Here is a 21581-nt window from a genome sequence, read left to right on the forward strand (position 1 = left end):
CTACATAAAAGAACCACAGACAACGTATATGAATTTTATGACCAAGCTTTTGCAAAAGGAAGAGACTCCGCCAACTGCTCCTCCGAGCCGTTCACAGAGCGTTCTGGTCTGCTTCCGCGTGAGCCCCTGTTTTATTGTCAAAGCAAAACAGCCACAGGGAGCAGCCAGGAAAAACAACAGAGGTCGTAAAACTTTTAACCCAAACAACTAGCAACCCAGTTCCAGGTGTGATATTTGATCTACGGTCTGAGCCCGGTTCAAATCTCGGTCAAACTGTCAACAAAGAAGAGGGAGGATAAACATAAGACAAAATACGACTCCACAGGCAGTTCCTAAGTTAGGAGGTATTCCGGTTGATAAGAATTTAAGGTCTGGGAAACACAGAGTTAACTGTCTCACATGAAGATGAACAGACAGTCGTGACCTCCAGGTCAGTTCATACACACATAAGGAAGAGAACACTTTAAACTGAAAATCATAATGATCTATAGACTGAATGTTGATTATCTATTGATTAACATTAGACTGAATATGAACTAAAGTAATAACAAAATGATAATACCAACAAATCTCTAACAAATAATAACATATTTGGACATTATTTAAATAATGGTACTTTTTTTTTAATCTTCCTGCAAAATACTCATCCATTTTGTTTGTTTGTTTTTTCCATTTTGATTTGTTTATTTTGTACTGGGTTTAGTCTAAGACTGCCCCTTTAAAATTAGAGCTTCTATATTGTAATTTAACTCAATTATATTCTGGCTGTAATAAGATCCAGTTCAACCTTAGTGGACAATTAGCTTGAATTTTGCAAAAAGAAAAAGCAAAGCGTCTATCAGTTTAAAAGTTGAAATGAACTTTTCTGTCTTTGAATAAAATTAACTAAAACAATTGTTTTCTTTTTCTTCTTAAAACTAAATGTGTCACGTAAAATGTCTATATTCATGTCGACTACCAAGCATTCAGTAGGAAAATAAATTGTATAATCTTTAAAGTTATACATCTTAATATATGCAGTGTCTTGTAAAAGTATCCATAGTCCATTTTGTCATGTTACAACCACAAACTTTTTGTATTTAAATAGGATTTTACTTTGGTAATAGGTCGACATGCAAGCCAAAAAGTTCAAATTCAGTCACAACTGACTCGAGCAGCTTCCTTCATGCTCACTGCCTTCCTGGCATGTGACAAGTTGCAAACTGAACTGTTTATGGCTTTCTTTCAACAATGTTTCTTTTTTTTTTTTTCTTATCAAACTGACGAAGTGCATGACTAGTACTGTCAATAGATTCCTCAAGCTGAGCTGTCGATCTCTGCAGCTTCACCATGGTTACCATGGGTGTCTTCTCTGATTAATACTTTAGTCACAGAAAAGCTTTTCTTAAAAGGTAAAACTGGTTGAACTGGATTTTATCTAGAGGTTTCAGAACCAAGGGGTCAGATTGCAAATACACACAGCGCACTGTGACATAAAATCAAATTAAAGGTATTGAGGTTTTTGGTTGTAACATGACAAAATGTGAAAAAATATTTGGAGTTTATACAAATGTGGAGCAGCGTTTTGTGGCCACTGACTGTTAAGTACTGCTTCTCTGTTGTTGCTGTTTATTACATCACAATCTGTCTGCAGACTTTACTAAGATCTTCTGAAAGCTGAGAACATTCTTTCGTTTCTGCTATAGACGCGCCATCTATCGCAAGAGTCATCACTGACATACTGTTTGTCTGTTTGCCTTACAAATGGTGGGATTTCCACTTTTTTTGTGTTAAGCATAGTAACTACAGCTGACAGATAAATTGTGATGAACACTACTGATTTATGCACTTTGAATTCCTTTGCCACACTTTGCCAACGAAGGGGGCATGTATGCAGACACAGGGTGAAAACAAGTTGCAGAAATTTGTAAAGATGGAAATACATACATCCTTCGCAGTTCTTTTTTAAGTGTAGATAATTTTGATTTCTAAATGCACAAAGGATAAATTGACACGAATGGGTATTAAAGTCTCAAAAGTCACATAAAATTGTATGTTACATGTTGAAGTGTTTCAGACGAGGCTAAACACTCGTTTAGCCTCGTGATGTTGCCATCCAATAAGGTAAAAAGTAAGAAGAGTTCAGTTCAGTTAAGATGGTTGGTTAGTTTATTTTTATTATTAAGGAAAAATAACCTGATGCAATTTACCTTAAGATTAAAAAAAACAGCCTAAACATGAGTTTATTTTTATGTAAGTTGCCTAATTGAGTAATGGGAATTATATTAATTCTAACAGCACTTTATTATTTTCTTCTTCAGCTCCATAGAGTTTTAAAGCTGACGTAGTAGCACTTATTCCACATAAAAACCTGATACAGTGTGTGTGCGCACATGTGTGTCTTTATACCAAAAGATTATAGGAAATAAGAAAAATTCTTCTTGAATTAAATGTGTCCTTGGCAGGTTCCTCAGACACAGAATTTTAACAAAACTGGTTTTGAAGTACATCCCACAATACTTACTTGGAATGGGATCAAGAAATGAGATTGGACTAATTAAAAACCTCTTGAAATAATATAAATCCATCAAACTGCATTCTATCTTTCATGTTGGAAGTGAATGATATAATGTGACAGCAGTTTTATGGCCTCATTGGAAAATGTGTTGGGGAAAACTGTGGAGAAAGGCTAAAATGTCTTAAAAAAAAAAAAATTCCCTTCTCACCCTCCGCGGGTGGTCTCTCTCTCTCTTTCATCCTCTGAGCTCGGGTCCTCTACCAGAGGCCTGGGAGCTTGAGGGTTCTGCGCAGTATCTTGGCTGTGCCTAGAACTGCACATTTCTGGACTGAGATGTCTGATGTTGTTCCTGGGATCTGTTTGAGCCACTGCTCCAGTTTGGGGGTGACTGCCCCTATGACCACAGGCACCACTGTGGTCTTCACCTTCCAGGCCTTCTCCAGTTCCTCTCTGAGGCCCTGGTATTTCTCCAGTTTCTCGTATCCGGTTGGTTCGCCATTACCATCTTGTCTGTCTGGATCTGGAAGTCCCACAGGATCTTAGCTCGGTCATTCTCCACCACCTTTGGGGGTGTCCCCCACTTTGACCTCGGGGCTTCCAGTCCATATTCTGCACAGATGTTCCTGTACACTATGCCCGCCACTTGGTTATGTCGTTCCATGTACGCTTTCCCTGCCAGCATCTTGCACCCTGCTGTTATGTGCTGGACTGTCTCATTCAAGCAATTCTATCTGTCCCTTATTCCCTACTTGTAACTTATGCTGAAGATATCCAAAGTATGAAGGAAAACGAAAAATGTTTCATATTCTAGATTTTTTTTTTTTAAAGTTATCACCTTTCGCTTTGATTACATTTATTCCACAGTGCAATTTCTCAATTCGTTAGGTTTTCTCCTGAACTGGTTTTAATCCGTTACATCAGAAATCACTCAACTAAGTAAAGGGAAAGTATTGTCCATTGTTACTTGAAGACGTCAACATCAGAAAATCCGAAAAATGTCGAGTATCGTTGCAAAGACCATCAAACGCTGATGAAACTTGTTCTCAAAAGGAATCCCTGTGAGGAATGGAAGACCAATAGGTTGCCTTTATCCAAGGGTTGACTTCTATATGCATGGTTCACACTGTAAACCAGTTTTTCCTTCATAATTTGGATGTTTTCTGTATTAATCCACAATGTAAAAAAAAAAAAAAAAAGTGAGGAAGAACTCTGAAATTTGAAGATTTTGCTGGCTCGTATATTACCCTAGAGATCTACTGTTCTGCTGGTTTTAGATTCAACCTTTGTCCAACACACTTGAATCAAATTAATGGCTCATTACCAGGTCATTGCCAAACGTGATGGCATGCTTAAGAGGTAATTTAAGAATTTGATGCAGGTGCTCGAGCAGGGTTGCATCTAAAAAATACAGGATGGTCGATCTCAAGTACTAGAGTTGGAGACCCGTTCCCCAGAGCCATCAAATATGGAAAAGAAATCAAAGAAATACTTCTGGCTCTTTTGCTGTTTGTTCTCTTTAGTGGTTCATCATTAGCTCAACACAACCTGTGACATAAATGCATCATCGAACTTGGTGCTGTTGCAGTTTACTTTTGACATTTCTCTCACAAGAGCATTAAAAGTAAACACAAATGCCAAAAATGTTTAGGGAATTATGCAACTGTTGCATCCTTCTTCAGAATTGAGGGCTTTTGCTTCCATTTATTTTGGGGTGAATGCTGGGATGAAGAGGAAAGGAGGCACATTATAAATGTGTTTTTGGAGGGAATGTGTCTTGTTTTGTGTTAAAGCTACCCATGAAATGGGATTTTTTTTATTTTTGTGTGTTTTGGATTTTGCAGCTGTGGGTCATTTCCCCCTTCCACTGATTTATTCCTCCATTTTGTATGATTTCCTGTTTTCTGCCTGTAAACATTACCTTGACCAACCCACAGTTGGTCAATGTAATGCCAATAAAATATGGAAAATAAAGACCAAAAATAATTGTAATTGACCTATTAATTATGGATATTTTTCCGAGTAAAGTCATAAAATGGCTTCTTCTTACATAAGACCGTAGGAAGAATTTAGAAAATGTTACCAAATTTAATACAGGAACAAAATATCACCCCATATGACATAAATGCACATGGTTGGTATGAAACATCTCATGGCAGGGATAACATGTTACCCAGAAAAATGTGAATGAACGATCAAAACTACTAAACCGAGAAAGGGGAAAATGACCAGTGCCTGGGTCAGCTGCTAAAAAAAAAATGTGTCCAAAAACTATTTGATTTTGTGGCCTTGCTTAGAAAAGGGCCGCGTCTAAAGTCATTACGAAAACTCTTGTTGGATGTTGAAGAAAAAGTATTGTACGAAAGAATCTAGTGGTTTATTGTGGTCTGTTTGCTCATCTTTTTTCTGTGTTTATGCACATTTTTTGTTAGTTTTTTAAATGACTGTTTTCTCTATATTTGTTCAAATATCTGGAGCCTCAAAAACTGACTAAACCGAGTTGGCTATTGAATTAAGAAAGAGATTACACAAACGTAATAATTTCTACGTTTGCTGTTGGTATTTGTCTTTCAGCCTTTTTGTCTGCCTTAACCTATCATATTTACAGTTCTTATATACTATGTATAATATAGAAATTAGTCTTGTATTACAATTAAAATTATACTATTCAATTATAGTAGAAGAATGACTTCTATTATAATAAAATATATTTAGAATTAAATCAGTGAAGAGGCAAAATTATACATATTAAAATGACTTTAATACTACATGATATGTAGATTAAAAGGGAAAAAAATATGCTAATAAATTCGATTTGACATCATTTAGAATCACAATCAAAATTTGCTAATAATAATACATGTAATTTCTGTTGTAATTTCCCAATGATTGGTAGAAAAAAAAGCTAAAATTAGGTAAAAAGCGATATAACGAAAACAAAGCCTTAGTTTTAATGTGACTGTGCACTTAAATCTAGCCAAACACTCCTGAATGTCAGCAGTGGTAAATGCTAATTTTGTTCATTGGCTTCTTAGCTGAAATGTTGCCAGCAGTGCTAATGTTAGCGCTGCAGCAGTTCAGAAGGATACAGCTGGACAGTACTTGTAATATTTTAATAGCTTTTTATACTTTCATGTTTTGTCATTAATCAGTGAGGACAAGATGAGACACTTTCATACTTTCTAACAGGCCTGATCAAAATCAAAATGCATAGCGGCATGATTTTGGGGATCATGTACAAAAAGAGAAGAGATTTAGTTTTGTCAGCTTTGGAGCTCCTTTGGCAACTACAATTTTTTAGTTTTTCTTTTTTTTATTTTTTTATATGAGAACCTTTGATTAGCTGCTTTAAGATTGTATATCTCATCCAAACCCCTCATTGCCCCTCAGCCAATACCACCATATTTAAATCTATATATATACCTTCAAGTGTATTTCCACTACTTATTGCTACCACAGCATTGAGAAATCATGAAATGTATTATTAATTGGTGATTCTCTGCTCTATAATGTTAACAGTACAATATGCATTGGGTGATTCTGGTATTCACAACCCATGTGTAGACAGTAGTTGTCCCATTCAGCTATTATAACACAAAAACAGTACAAGGACATTAGAGTCTAGAGGTGCTAAAGACAGTAGGCTGTATTTTTTTGTTGTTGTTCCTTTATTGTAATATTGACAAGTGTTAACTGTCTGTAACACAGTAGAGCATTATGAAATCATTTCAATATTAAACAATATAGATATTATTGAATATCTGCATGTCTTGTGTTTGTTCTTATGCATACTCGACTGTGCATTGTGTTTTATTGCTTGTTGAAAGAAGCAGGGATTTTGACTTTGCTGCCCTCTGTTGGGCAGTAAACATATGTGTCAAGGAAGGCTTTAGCTTGGTTGTATCATTTTTATTCAGTTCAGTGAAACAATATAGATTCTTCTGATATAAATGTTCAAATCACTGTCCATTACTTGCAAAAACGCATACAAAAATTTAATTGCAGGGGGGAAAAAAATCATTATTATACCACAGTGCTGGTTAGAAACTCTGTGTGGAAAAATCAAGTGAACATGTTACTACTAATCTTTCATTAAATCCTAATGTCTTTGAAAATGAGTGTGCCCCGGAAAAGTGTAAAAACGGTGCAATTATTTCCAAGTCAATTTCCATTGCAATTCAGGAAATGTGGAGAGCTTCACATCTTGGTGAGACGCAGGGTGTTCAAGCGGACCCCCAGTACTGTGGCCCCAGAGGCATACTGAATTTCTTTGAGAATCCCGTTCCACTTCCCCTCCGTCTCATTATACCTGCGAAGGTTTAATAGAAGAGTCAAGTTGGCTTGAGTGACATCCTTAATTGCTAAACAGAGAACCATACTTCTGGTTCTGAGCTCGTCTCAGTTTCCAGATTTCATTTAAGGGCAATTCTCAATTATTTTTGCAGGACAGAAGAATTTAAAGAATTATATATTGAGAGAAGCTGCACCTCCAAATGTCATTCGTCTCTTTGGGAAGGATTTCATCACTGTCTTCTAAAGGCATCATGGCAAAACCTCCCACGGCGTAGAGCGAACCAGCCAAAGATACAAGACTTGGAGAGCTTCGCTCCTGAGGAAATGGCTCGAAATCTGACCACCTGCAATATGAAAATAGCAGACATACATAAATAAACTCACAGTTAAAATGGCTGTTTAAGAAATAAAAATAACAGCTGTGATGAAGTTGTTTTAGATTAAACTGACTTAGAAGCTTTATAAAAAACAAAAGTCCCCTTTGTTTTTGGTGAAAATAGTCAGTTTAAATCGAATCACATCTGCTGCATTTCATACAGAAATATGTACTTAAGGTGGTCCCCATTAAAACTGCTAAAAGTTTTTATACAAAATATTTTACAACTAATTTCAAGCCAATGATAAAAATGTTTTTTTTTGTCTATATATAAATGATTGAGTGAATGTGTGAATGGATAAATGATTGCGTTTAGAGTCCTCAGACTTGATAAGGCGCGAGCTGTACAAGTGTAGGCCATTTACCAATAAGGACCCCTGCTAAACCAACATGCATATATAAATATTAGTCATTTTGTCTTATCTTTAAGCAATATTTAATTCAACATATTTTATAAACAGATATTTTATATGTTTTAAAGAGAAATAGGGCTTTATTAGTCTGCTGAAAATGAACCAGTGAACCAGATAACAAGGCCTATTTTAAGCATCTGAATTGCAACCTGAAGAAATAAACAATAATAAAAAAAAAAAAACAGGTTTTAAATAATGACTGGAGGAAGGAGGAAGGAGTTCTCCAAACCAATCTGGCCATGATGTAGTTGATCCCTAAAGCTAATAATTGGTTCTGCCACCCGTGGCGGCAGCAGCTGTCAACAATGTTTTATATTTTAATCATAAATTGTCTGTTTAAGGTTCTCCAGCAGTTTCTTAGTTGGCTTTTGGACTCGGTGCAGAACTCACGTGTTGGTAGCGATGTCGTACACCTCCACTGTGTCAGTCAGGCCGTCGTCGGTCACTCCTCCCGCTACATATATTTTGTCTTGATGAAGAGTGGCTCCGAATAAGGAGCGTGCCGTCTTCATTGGGGCGAGCTCTTTCCATTCGAACCTCTTGACATCGTATGAACACATCCTCTTCAGACAGTTCCTTTTTTAACATATGACAGCACCGTAAGGTTTCCTGTGTTACTTTGATGTGGTGATTGTAACATGCCGACTGGAGCGTATACTCACTTGTTGTCTCCCTTCCCTCCTATCACATACACGACATCTTGGTGTGATACGGTTGAATGTCCATAAACCGGGTAAGGAATTGACTCGGACTCACCCCATTTGAACGATCTGTGAATAGTCAATCACAGAAGCAAGTGAAAACAGGTTGTTTTGAAAGATCAGAGCAAGAAATTCTTTTAATTGCAACTTACTGCCTGTCGTAGACCAAAACTGTATCCAGTGTGCCCTCCTTGTCTTTCAGTTCCTTCCCTCCCAGAACGAAGATGGAGTTCTCACCTTCGGCCATCCCAAACAAGAACCTCGGAGTCGGGAGGGGAGGCATCCCGAGCCAGTCGGTACTAACGGGATCATACTGTGGTCACAGAAATATTTACAAATTAGCTCTGCAGTTAAAGGTAGAGGCTGGTTGTTTTGCTTCTTGGCCACCTTATACATTTCCTTTCCTTTTGATCATTTTGTAATCAACTTTCTCTACTCTTATGCGACTCTAGTAAATAACATTCACTATCTGGACCTCCATATTTCATGAATCATATTCCCCAAACACACATCAGAAATAAAATAAAAATTGGATTTAATACAACATTCTTAGAAAATAAAAAAGTTAAATTATACATGGGATTTGGGGATTTTTATAGCTATTTCTTTTTCCATAACTCATGAAAATACTTAGCTGCAAAGAACAGTGAACTAATGGTTTAAATGGATAGGCATGAAAGAATTTGTTTACTGGTACAAAATAGAAATAGATAATTGGTAGATAAAAAGGAGTGATTTGACCAGGAGCTACTAAAGGTGTGAACTGTAAACAAGCTTGAAGAAAGTAATAAAGCTCTGATTGTTTTCCTAAAGAATAGAAATAACTTTAGTAATCCTAACTAATCTCAGACTGTCTTTTTATATTGTGTATGTTAATATCTGGTCTCAACTTTATGGTGAACCTTCATAATTTTATAATGACATCATTTAAAAGTAAGATTCAAAATGTTTTTTTGTAATAGTTTTTTTTCCCCCTCAAATTAATCAGATTCCAGATGTAACTTTATAATGTCTTTTTAGAACAGCATTCATACCTGCAGGAAGTAGGAGCACAGAGGGTCCTCCTTGTTCTCTTCATCAACAAATAATCCTCCAATCACAAAGATCTGGTTCTCCTTGGTGACCAGGCTGACGTGGTTCTTGGGAACCTGGGTGGAAACCGACGCCATGAAGCAGTCGTTGCCTGACGGGTCGTACCCCACGGCGCCGGTGTCGTTCACCATCAGTATTAGGTCCTTGACAAACATCCCAAATCGCAGGTTATCATTTAGAATAGCCGGTAGAAGATTTTCTTCGTCCTCTTTGTCTTCAGTTTCTCCATCTTTCGCTGCCCCTCCATCTTCCGTTTTGCTCTTTTTAATCTCTGGCATTTTCCCCCCTCGAGCATCCTTGACCAGCTTCAGCTTCTGCTGAAGCTCTGGATTAGCAGAGATGAGTTGGTGTTTCTCCACCTTTTCTGTCAGGTAATCATCCGTGACGAGACGCAGACGAACACAGTCCAGCAAATCGGGGAGTTCCTTCTCTCTGCTCTCAGTGTCCCGGCACACCCATCGCATCAGAGCCTCAAAAACAACCTCCTCCGTCTCCACGTTCAAATTGTCATTCGCCAAAATGGCTGCCACCTCGGTCGCGTTAAGCTGGAGGAAGTCTTCGTCTTTGGAGATGAGCTGGAAACGCTCACAGGCATAGTTCCGGGCGGAGACGGCCAGCCTGGGACAGTCCAGCATCAAACCGAGCCTGAAGATGGCCAGGCAATTGCTGAGGCTGAGGCGCTTTTGCAAGAAAGACACGCAAACAGTGAAAATGGAAGGAATCTGGTACATGTTGGCAACGGCAAAGATGTCTTGGACGTTCTGCTCTGTGATGTTGATCTTCGAGGTGTACAGGTACTTGAGGATCAGACCGATGACACCGGGCTCGACGTCCTCCAGCACAATTTCTCTCTTTTTGCTTTCATCCAGGTCAGACAAAAAGATGGACCGGAAGTATGAGCTGCAGGCACACAGCACCAGCCGGTGACAAGGGAACTCCTTGTCTTTGATCTTCAGGACGCAGTCCACCAGCTTGTCGTTCTCCAGCAAATCATACAGGCCATCCTGGAGGAGAGTCTGCTGGTACAACCTGGGCTCATCCATGGGATTTATAGGCACAGCCATCTGAGAAGTCTTTAAGATGATACGGATAAAGTAGAATCGGATCCTCTTTATTGCAGAGAATTTGGCTTTCTAGTCTGGAGTGGCTTTACATGAACGGCGACCCTGCTCACCGGCTGAATCCTGGGACGGCCCGCTTTCTCAGCTGTCATGACCCTTCAACTGAGCTCCAACTGGAGGGTTATTTTTAGAGTGCTTGCTTGCTTTAGAGCTATGGGGGCTTTATTCTGGAACATTGCTGGAAATGCTATAACCCTGCCTCTGTCCGGCTTTCTTGCCTCCCACTCACCCGCTCCCCTGGATAATCCGCCCACTCTCAAACAGCTGAGGCATATCTCACTGGAAGAATTTCCAATATAGCAAACTGTGATACTTTGCGAGGCCTCTGTGACCAATTCAACCTAGCCATGTCGTCATTGAAGTTGAATGTTATCCCAACTATCTCAACTGTGGTTGAAATTCAAGGCTGGGTTTAATTTGCCAAGAACAATTTAAGGGGAGGAAAGGTACCTTCTAAAGCGGCGTCCCAATTCAGAACTCTTGACGTCTTCGGTCCAAAGCTGATCTCTTGACAAATTAAATGTTGTATAACGAGTCCTGCAAACGAAATGTTCTGTATGTTCATCTTTAATGATGCTGAAACCGGAACCCGAACAAGTGAAACGACCCATACACCAACCATTAAGATAGTCCCTGTTGCCCAAGATGGTTCTTGATCTCGAGTGAGAGTGCACTACCTATGAGGTACCCAAATGGGGCTGGAACCAATCGTGGTGGGCCGGTGGCCTCAAAGAGTGAAATCACTCAAAACCCAGATTTTACACAGTCCCAACAGATTTGCACAAGCGGTACCAGTCATTCTGGGTGCTCCAATTCATCTCAATTCTCTCTTCCCTAAAATCCTGGAGAGATTTGTGATTTTTGTTGGTTTTAGTTATCCGGAAAGTCACAGGAAGAGTATACATCGTTTTAAAAAGCCGCTCATGGCATCTGTTATCACCTCAAAAAATAATTCACTGTGTGAATCCACTTAAGTGTTTATGGTAGAACCTTTTTAAAATCAAATGTTACTTTTTTTATACTGCTAGCCCATTTTTGGTTTATGTTCTAGAACCCCTGTCCCAGTCTCAATCTTTACCTATGTGTGTGTTTCATTTAGCCATTTCTATTGGCGTTGGTGGCGATGGCAGTGTAGGAGTTCGTCACATAATCACTCGGTGTTGCTGGTTTGAGGCCCCGCTTTGTCCGTCTTTGTGTCCAAGACACTTCACTCACTTTGCCTGCTGGTGGTGGTCACAGAACGTTTTACTTCTGCCAGACTGCTACAGGGCAGCTGTGGCTGCAATGCAGTAGCTTTCACTATGCTGGGTGCTTTGGGGTCCTCTAGACTTTAGAAAGCACTTTGCAAGTACATGCTACTTACCATTTAATTTATATGAAACGTATTATTCTGCTGGACGATGAACCTTTGCCCCAGTCTCAACTCTTAAAGCTTCCAGCAAGTTTGTGTTTTGCATAGGTCAAAACATTTGATTTTGCCCTCATCTCACCCGAGCACCTTCCTACACATTTTTGCTGGATCCTCTACACATCTTCTGGCTAAATGGTGACAACAGAAGGTTTTTTGTAGTCCCTCTGGTCCTTGGCGTCAACCGTCCTGCATGTATTTGATGTTTCTGCACTCCAGCATAGCTGATTCAATCTGATTGTATTCTCTTCTCCAATTGTTACAGAAGCGTGTTAACCAACCATTCAAATTAAGCCAGGTGTGCAGCAGCAGGGTCCTCTGCTTTTAATGTCAAGGTCCTTTTTGCTGCTTTACCTTATAACTCAGTTTCATGAGGTGCACAAATACATGTTGAAAATATTCTTCATGATCTGTAGATATCTGTTGCTCCCCCAGAAGCTCTCAGCCGTTTCTCTGATTATTGCTCTGGCTAGTTTCTTTACCGACAAGGTATTTCAAAGTCAATGTGATTTCCTGAGTAGAAGTGAGGGTCGTTTGTGCAAAAATCAGCTGAGGCTATAGCGTATTCTAGTAAAAGATGGTGGGAATGTCAGCAGCATATGTTGAAAAACACAACCTCTTTCAAAGAAATCCTTTTTTGTTATTAAAGAAACAACTTTTTAAAGGCCAGTAAAAGCATCGGATGTTTGTTGAAGTGTTTCCATCAAGGGTTTAAGTATAACACTCATGTGGGATTAAAAAGATTTTTATTAACTAGTACTCATTACAAGAAAAATCTTTTCATGTAGACATATAGTCACATACCACGTTTTTCCATAAAGTAGTAATTATGAGTGTCAGGGAAGTCGGTGCTTTCTCAGTCAGTAAATGTTTATAACTCCAGGACTGTACAATATGTTACAATAAATATGACTTAATGTTTTCCACTATTAATAACCCCTTCCATATAAATACTCAATCTTATTTACAGCCTGTGACTTCCTAGTATCATTAAAAATTCATTTTATAAAAGCTAATTAGGACATAATGAAGCTTTCAATATTCTCAACTAGATGGTCTGTTAGTCTCTGAACCTTTTAGCTGAATGCCAAATTTCTACTCTGCTTTTTCTTTGCTGGAATCAGCCGCTGCCTGTGGAGCAGCAGTGGGTGGACAGGTGGCGGCGGCAGCATTAAGAGGGGCCGCAGGAGGAAGTGGGTCAGGGTCGTCGATGAGGGCCTGTCTCCTCTCTCGCTCCTTGATCACTTGAATTAGACAGTAGGTCACAAACATGACAATGATGGTAGTTATAGGGAAACCTGGAGAAAGGAGAAGTTATAAATTCAAAACCGTATAAAAATCACAAAAATCTTTATGCTGCTAAAATAAGAGCTGCACCAAGAAATGAGCTGGTTACTGAATTTGGCCTGAATGTCCTTAAACCACCGCTGATCAGGTAGTGGCTCTCAGAAAGTCCATCAGGGAACACATAGCTAAGAAATGCCAGATTGCACTGATGATGGATGTTGTTACTGTTGAACTCAAAGTTTTGGAATCAGGTGTTTTTGAAAGTAAAGTCGGACGGAAACACAGATTTAGGAAGTTCTTTTTAAAAAGGAACATTTTCATTCTTTGGAGGCTTATTAGCCGTTTATTCAGACTGCTACCAAAGAGCAAGATGTCAGAAAGTGCCGGTCAATTTGATCCTTTGCCATTTTGTGGTTTTAGGTCTTCTTACCCATCTGTAAACAAGCACTGACAAATCAGCCTTTGACAAGAATGTCTGACTCAAAAATCAAACATTTTATCAAATTTGTGAATGTACCATACCAGGTACACAAGTATCGCTCTTCTGTGTTGAAGTTATAATTGCTGGAAGAAGACTCATAGAACGACATCTTTTAGGGTTAGTGGGATATTCAGAAATTAAGACAGAGGAAACGGCTCATCTTTTACCGAATGAATGCTGGAAATGGACGACTATGACTCTTGATGGACACATATTTATGCTAGCAGAAGAGAGCAAGACTTTAGAAAGTGTTGGTTGTTTTGCTCCTTTGATGCTTAATACTTTTGTTGTAATTTTGAAAATACACATTTCTGCTGTTATTAACAAAAGCCATATGCCTTAGGAAGTATTTTTACTCAGCTTGCAGATGCGCCATCAAAATTGCAAACCGACCTGGAGTTAACTTCCACAGGTAACAGGAAGGACCACAACACAATTACAGGCTCTGGTTGTCATGGATCGTCCCAGATTTGTAAAATGGGTAGCCATATTTTGTAGGAAAAAATATTTTTAGAATGCTGTCAATTATAGCTTTTATAGAGAAATTGGTATAAGCTAAAATCTCTATTGACAGTTTGAAGTCAGTGCATCTCCAAGTAAAACTGAAATCACCTTTCAGAAGCAGTCGCTTGGTGACCAACTTGACAAAATCCAAACTGTTCAGAGCCATAAGGTTGAACAGCACAATGCACCAAAAGTTGAACGTGTTGAAGATTGCCCTTATGCGGCGGGACATTGCTTCTGACATAGCAGCCTGTCAAAAAAAAGACAGGAACACCTTCAGATCTGAGAACAAACAAACAAAAGCAGAAGAATAAAACTGCAATAACAAACCTCAAAGGATGCAAATGGCTCCATGGAGAAGGCCTTAGCGGTCCACAGCTCCAAGTTGAGACCAAAACAGTTGAAGAAAGCCCAGACCAGGACGACCTCGCAGGGGCCCAACCAGAGGATGGTGACGCCATAGGTGCAAAGCGTAGCCACCAGCTCCTCCGCCACATTCTCATGCTTTCCACCAAGGTAATTATAAACATACCTGAGGACACAAAAACCGTCAGCACCTCCTGCATTCAGCTGGACTAATATAATGAATATTCAATAAATCTTACTTGCACAACCAGTCATTAATTCCTCTGTCAAAATGCCTACAAAAAAAGAAAAAAAAAGTCAACCGGTTTTCAATTTTAACCAAAAGAAGGCGAGCTTTGTATGCAGAGCTTACGTTTCAGAGAACACATAGAGCATAGTGATGCACTTTGGTGGTTTCGGTGGGTCCAGGTGATCCAGTCTGGACACTGTGTTGATGACTCCGAACATGACGGCTGCTTTTATCCAATCGTAGACGAGGTTGACGTAAGCCAGACCCACTGGAGACGTGCAGGTATGTTAGTTTTGTTGCATTTTTGGGCGTGCGGAAAAAAATGTCTTCGCCTCCATGATGGTAGATAAAACTTTAACAATCGCACAAATTCTGTGGCACATACCCAAAGCCCAGTCAGAGAGGTGTTTCAGGAGCTTTATGTCAGTGGGGATGGTGAGGATGTACATGAAGTGGAACAGGACATCCACTACGATGACGACTCCCAAATGGATCAAACCCTGCAGGCTGATGTTCCACATTTCCCTTTCTTTTCGGGTCAGGTCAGACTTATTGGCCTGCAGAGGACAGCAAAGACATGACACAACTGGTCTTGTACAATACTGTAGATCAGAGGTCCGACTGTCCTGCATGTTTTAAGCATTTTCCGGCTGCTGCACACCCAGCTTAAATGAATAGGTGACTGACAGATTTCTGCAGCAGTTGTAGGCATGCAAAGGAGGTAATGCAATCTTTTAAGTCAGCTTTGCTGGAGCAGGGAAACATCGAAAACATGTAGGACAGTGGGCTCTGAGGACCAGGGTGTGGGACCACTGATGTTAGAGATTTTTTTTGGTATTATCATTTTGTCATTACTTTAGTTCATATTCAGTCTAATGTTAATCAACATTCAGTCTAGAGATCATTGTGATTTTCAATTTTAAGTGTTCTCTTCCTTCTGTGTGTATAAACTGACCTGGAGGCCACATCTGCCTGTTCGTCTTCATGTGAAACAGTTAACTGTGTGTTTCCCAGACCTTAAATTATGTTTCTACAGGTGCCTCCTTATCAACCGGAATACTCCCTACCTTAGAAACTGCCTGTGTGCAGTAATATTTTGTCTCTGCTGTCTTCCTTACCTATCCTCCCTCTTTTTGCTTGATAATAAAAGACAAGCTGTAACCAAAGGTCTTTAGGACACTCAGTGAACGGCTTGGAGGAGCAGTTTGCCGAGTCATCTCCTTTTGCAAAAGCTTGGTCAGAAAACTCATATACGTTGTCTGTGGTTCTTTTATGTAGGTTCGAGAAAAATACCCATTAACTGAACTAGATTCTGACTCCTGAAGGTAGTTGGATGCAGTTGACATTAGTTGTGCAAGTGAAAAATGTCAAGCTTTCTGATTTTTATTAAAAAAAAACATAAGAAAGTCATGAGGCCATTTTTTACGCTTTGCAATTCTCTTTGCAGGACACTGTAAAAGTCTGAAAATATAATAGATAATATTCACCATGAACAAAATTTTTCTTATATGCAACATGGACACAAACAATAAAAGAAACCAGTGCCACCTAGTGCATGAAATAGGAAATCCTAAAACCTTTAAACAGTTGAATGACTGTGGTCAATTAAAAGAAACTCACTTGCACATAAAATTTGTCAAAGGTCATGATGGGTCCAAAGTAGAAGAAAGGGAGGTAAAAGTTGTACTTGAGCAGCTCCAGGACGCTGTAGTGCCCATCTTTCCGTTCACAGTTTTCCAAAGCAAAACTCACGCAGCGCATGATCGTGAACCCGCAGCCTCCGTAGAAGAGGACATGCCGCAGCTCAAAGTCTCCCTCCACAAAACCTGCCTGCGCGGAAAACGTACAGTGATTCTGCACACCGATAATCAAACGAGGGACTCAGAGTTTGCCAGCTGCTTCACCTGCCAGGACACGAAAGGTTCGCACTTGAACGTGGCGAGGGTGCAGAGACCAGCGACGAAGCAGAGCCAGCGTATTTTCACCAAGGAGATGCTGTAGAGCAGGATGCAGTGGGACAGCATGAGGGAGACGTAGGTCCAACCCATACTGGTCCATACCGCCAGCAGACCATACACCATGTAAACCAAGGACCTGAACTGTAAGAGACATATTACAAAGAAAGGCTAATTTGCATTAGCAGAAAAGGAGTAAATTTTATGTCTACTTTCTGCTTCTTTTTCTTATTTAAAACTCAACAAATGCAGGATAAAATTAACTAATTAAAATCACGTCAATACATCAGTTTTCTTATCCTCTTAGTGATCATGCAGTTGTGATCTGCAGATGCTAACGGATTAAGAATGATTAAAAAAAAATGATTTATGGTAAAGTTTAGCAACCTGAGGAGCCAGCATGGAGCAGATCTTGGCAAAGAGCACGTGACCAGAAAGGGCGAACAGGATGTGCTCTCTGAAGGTGGAAAACCACATCATCCACTCAAAATCTGCAGTGTCCTGTGGAGAGCAACGCAATTAATTAATAATATTCCAATGGCGTTAAATATCACGTCAACACTTACCATTTTTCTCCCAAAGTATCCTGGTTTCACACTGGCCTTAAATGTCTTTCTGTTTACATTGGCTGAAAAACATGACAGCAGGATGGGAGTGAGAGTAAAATATGTTAGTGGCCAAAATAATGAATAATTGCAAATTTATAATTCAATGTCACGGAACTTGGTTTATCATGAGAAAAATATGTTTCGGTTGTTTTGAAATTATACGTGTTCTTATTAGACTTAAACAAAGGGTTCAACACAGAACAGTTTTCTTTTTGTCCTCTGTGATATTAATAGTGACACCCAATCTACTGAGCATGCTCAGCATAGCTCTGACGTTTTAGCCTCACACTGAAAAACTAACATCGTGTATACTGCAGATTCTGTTTTGTTTATATGTAAAGTTACTCTCTCCATATTTAAAATTGACTTATTTTTGCATTGTTTTTGGGAAAAGAAATTGTTTATATGTTTAAAACTACTCAATTTCTTAAGTTCTTTATTATAGATTTCCTGCCATATTATCTTTAGTATGTTTTAAACAGTATTGGGCTTTTTGCCTAATTTTTTCCCCTTTTCTTTGAAAGGGAAAACAAAAACAAAGATGAAAAAAAAAAGTAAAGAGTCCAGCTAGTTTATATTGCATGCGTTTAAACTAAGCATAGCAGTAAGTCGTGCAAAAATACATCAGCAGCAGCAGTAGTTTATGTCATTTAAGCAAATATAAAGATTTGATTTCATAATATGTGAGAATTAAATACTAAAATAATGTGAAATTAGCACTGATTGGTGTATCTATGTGCCTCCAGTTATACAAGAGCAAGAATGGCAAATTGCATTCTGCTGTGTGGAAAATAATACCGATTGTTACCCCTCAGCACATTTTCAAAAAGCTACAAGTGTCACTTTCCATATTTTTGTAGTCTGATGTCTTTGCAAATAAAACCTAGCACCAGTTTCATTTAAAGGTTATAGTCATTAATAAGATGTGCCAATGAAATATTAAAGAAATATGTGCCAGCAAACACCAATAATATACTGGTGAGTTTTTAGATTTTTGTGAAACTAAATGACCACATGCACAATCTTGACACTTGTAACCACTGTGTGTGTCAGCGTAGGTTATCCTTCTCATTCCATCCCGTCTTCTGTTGGGTTACAAGAGCTCATCAGTGTACTTACAGCTCGACACTTCAAAGATCCAGCTGGCTGCCCAGAACATGGCCAGACACAGCACGGTGTTGTAGAAGTAGATCTCATACTTAGGAAGTGCAGCTTTGATCCCCATGATGACAATGAGTTTTGGAGGCTAATGAGAACAAATCACAATCAATGCAGCGTGTTACATATTTAGCTTAAACATGACCTCGTTTAATGATACACATAGAACCACAGGGTTTCCCCTCCGTTGCCAAAACTGAAAATCAAAAGGACCTGACAAGTCACTACAGGGCTTTTAACAATTTCTTCTGTTTTCAAGCTTGTACGCCTCACCTAAATGTTTCAGATCAGTCAACAAATTTCTGTAGTAGAGAAAGATTACCTGAGTAAATTTTAAAAAGCAGTTTTCAAATGCGAATTTTATGCATTAAAAGAAAAATGCTATCCAAATCGAAATGGCCCCGTGTGGATCTATAATCGCACCCCCATTTAATCATGACTTCAGTGTTTTTTTTTTGTTTGTTTTTTCTCCATACCAGTCGATTACAAAAACAGAAACAAAGGAACGTATTCTTAATGTCTAGAAGACATTAAGAATACATTTTAAGGTTTGGGGACTCCTTTCGAGGAACCATTATTCATAAATAGAGAATACATGCTAACACCAAACAAAACGCAAAGGGGCCATCTCACATTTGACTTCTGGAAGTATTTTGTGGCTTGGCAAAACAAAAGTTTAACTTTATGAAAGGTGTGCATTGCATTACATTTGGCAAAAAAAAAACTAAAAGAAAAAAGACAAATTCACAAAAAAGAAATATCTTACAGTCAAACATGTTAGTTTGATGGTCTGGGACTGCTTTGCCACTGCTGGACCTGACAAGCTGCCTTAATTGATGGAACCAAGAGGCTCTCTACCAGAAACTCTTCAAGGAGAACATGCAGCCTTTGGTTTGCACACATAAGCTCAACTCCACCTTGGTTATAGGGCAGCAATAGCAATACAAAGCAGTTCACTCTAAATAATTCAAATATGAAAAAAGGCAGCAAGTGGCCTTGTAAAAGTCTGCACTTAAAAACGATTGAAATGTTGGGACAGAAGTTTAGGTCCTCCAAAGTGGCTAACTGAAAACTATTTTTCACACGCACATCTGTTCTTTGTCCAAAATTAAAATATGTTTGAGCTGTACAAGTGTGGCGAGTTTATAAATGAAAACCTCTTGCTTTGACAGGTCTGATGTATGAATCACATTTCGGTGCCAGAACAGTTTAAACACATCCCGGCCACCCTTCAACTCTGAATGTGTTGTTCTGCCTTCACGTTTCTCAGTAGTGGATTAAACCGGATCAAAGCCTTGCTTTCGGTTTTACCTTTAACCTGGTGCGTTCCGGTTGCCTCGGAATGTTGGAAGGCAGATCCAACACACCCGACTTCGCAGTGCTTCAAGCCGTCTATTTCACAGAAGACATTTTCGGGTAAATCAACAGGGAAACGCAGGGTGTGATAACCAGGGTTGAATTCCAGTTGCATGATTTTCAGGTTTTTCCACGCGGTGACGACCGACCAGCACGCAAGAGTGGAAGGGCTTTCTGCAGGTTCAAATGGAAAAACCGGTTTTATTCTGCTTTTAATTTACTCTGTAAGCAAAACTGTTTGTCCCCATAGGCTGATATTTGTGGCTAATGTGGGAACGAAAGTCCAACGCACCTGAATCAAATGACTGAATCACCTTCTCAATATCTCCAGAGTCCTGACGACTTCATTATTTAACTCAGGTGTTTTGAAGCAGAGCCACGTCTAAAGGCGGCAGGAGACATCGAGGCCTCGGTTTGAAGATCCCAAACCAGACCCAACAATGCAGGCGAGCTGAAGGCCGAAGGCTTCTAATAAAGTAACTTGACCTTCCTGATCACCTCCAAGCTGCACTGATGCAGTAATTAATAGAAAGGAAGCTCTGACCTGGTACTGAGTGCATACTCTCTAGATGTGCCTGGAGACACTTTTTGTTTTAAACAAACACCTATACACGCTGACCTGACTCTGTATTTATTGGGTTCTCGTGATTTTAGTCTCCAGACATGTTGAGAAACCTCTTGAATTGTTTGCTGATTTTAAAGCTCATATTGTTATGTCATACGAGAAAAAAAAAAAAAAAAATTGGATTTCGTTAGCTGCAAGCCAACAGCATAAATCAACGATGTAAGCTTTGTTTGTCCTTTGAAATTACTCAAATAAATTAACTGCAGGGGTTTTATTGTGTGCCATAGAGATGCAAGAAATGTATTGAGTTTTTTTTTTCTAAAAGTAGCAAGAGGATAACATGGACTGAACACAATAGGGAGAGTGTAATGTGTCAACAAAGTGCAGCTGTCTGCTATTTTTAACAGACAGTTAATTCATGCACTCCAGCACCAATATATATATGCTGGACAAAATGACTCACTGAACTCGCAACGCTTTGCATTAACCTGGACTTTCAGTTTTGATTTTCAGTGTCGCACAACGTAAATGTAAAGTTAACCCTCTCCCCAGTTCAGTCCCCACATTGTCTTGTTAGACAGCCTGCTGTTCAAATGCCACACAGTTCAGTTTGTCCTCAGCACCTGTTGTGATACTGACCTTGAACGCAGCAGTCCCAAGAGGTTTCCCCACCAAAGTTCACGTTTGGACAGATGGATGAAAATTCGAGTTAAAACGTGAAGAGAAAGAAATGTGAACGTTGTGTGGTGGTCGTCCACAGAGCGCAGGGTGGACAGTGGGTCCCTCTGACCCCCTGAGAGGGAGCTGCCGCTGGTTAAAGGTGACATGATGTATTTATACTTTGACCATTGACAGCAGGGGCGGGACAGGACTTCTAAATCAGTGTAATAGACTATAGGCCATGTGATAATACAAGACGGTTTGTCAGCTGAGCAACAGATACTCAGCACTTCTCCATTTCTTGTATGTATACAAAATGAGAGACTTATGTAGAAGGTCACCAAAATCATCTGGAGCATAACTGAAGCAGAGCACACTGTCAAGACCGTCTATAGTTATTGCATTAAATGAAAATATATGTTTTTTTCCCCCCCTCATTTCCCTCACTGCCAAATCTGCTTTAGGAAGGTTTAATGCTGCTGCAACTTTGAGTTTCAGTCTCGATATGCATGTC

At 39.3% G+C, this 21581-nt stretch overlaps 2 protein-coding genes across 5 annotated transcripts; both read right to left on the minus strand.

The window, feature by feature from the left end:
- Positions 1 to 4274: 4274 nt before the first annotated feature.
- Positions 4275 to 12539, minus strand: klhl40b (kelch-like family member 40b). Its single transcript, XM_007544360.2, has 6 exons — positions 9312 to 12539; positions 8430 to 8590; positions 8239 to 8346; positions 7967 to 8152; positions 6982 to 7131; positions 4275 to 6803 (listed from the first exon to the last, which is right to left on the minus strand). The coding sequence occupies exons 1-6, from the start codon at positions 10431 to 10433 to the stop codon at positions 6692 to 6694; spliced, it is 1839 nt and encodes a 612-aa protein (XP_007544422.1). The 5' UTR covers positions 10434 to 12539; the 3' UTR covers positions 4275 to 6691.
- An 88-nt stretch (positions 12540 to 12627) lies between these two features.
- hhatlb (hedgehog acyltransferase like, b) lies at positions 12628 to 21226 on the minus strand. Of its 4 annotated transcripts, none has more exons than XM_016667453.1 (13): positions 21047 to 21226; positions 19798 to 19878; positions 18448 to 18574; positions 17287 to 17348; positions 17108 to 17221; positions 16670 to 16864; positions 16386 to 16595; positions 15151 to 15322; positions 14889 to 15033; positions 14776 to 14811; positions 14501 to 14702; positions 14279 to 14420; positions 12628 to 13196 (listed from the first exon to the last, which is right to left on the minus strand). In XM_016667453.1, exons 3-13 carry the CDS (start codon positions 18551 to 18553, stop codon positions 12994 to 12996), a joined length of 1587 nt encoding a protein of 528 aa, XP_016522939.1. In that variant the 5' UTR covers positions 18554 to 18574; positions 19798 to 19878; positions 21047 to 21226; the 3' UTR covers positions 12628 to 12993. The 4 variants fall into 4 exon arrangements, with proteins under 4 accessions (XP_016522939.1, XP_007544423.1, XP_007544424.1 ...); XM_007544361.2 differs by having other exon boundaries at positions 19798 to 20016; XM_007544362.2 differs by lacking the exon at positions 21047 to 21226 and adding an exon at positions 20135 to 20311 and having other exon boundaries at positions 19798 to 20016.
- Positions 21227 to 21581: the final 355 nt, after the last annotated feature.

Source organism: Poecilia formosa, unplaced genomic scaffold, assembly GCF_000485575.1.
Source record: "Poecilia formosa unplaced genomic scaffold, Poecilia_formosa-5.1.2 Scaffold1122, whole genome shotgun sequence".
NCBI classification, from domain to species: Eukaryota; Metazoa; Chordata; class Actinopteri; order Cyprinodontiformes; family Poeciliidae; genus Poecilia; species Poecilia formosa.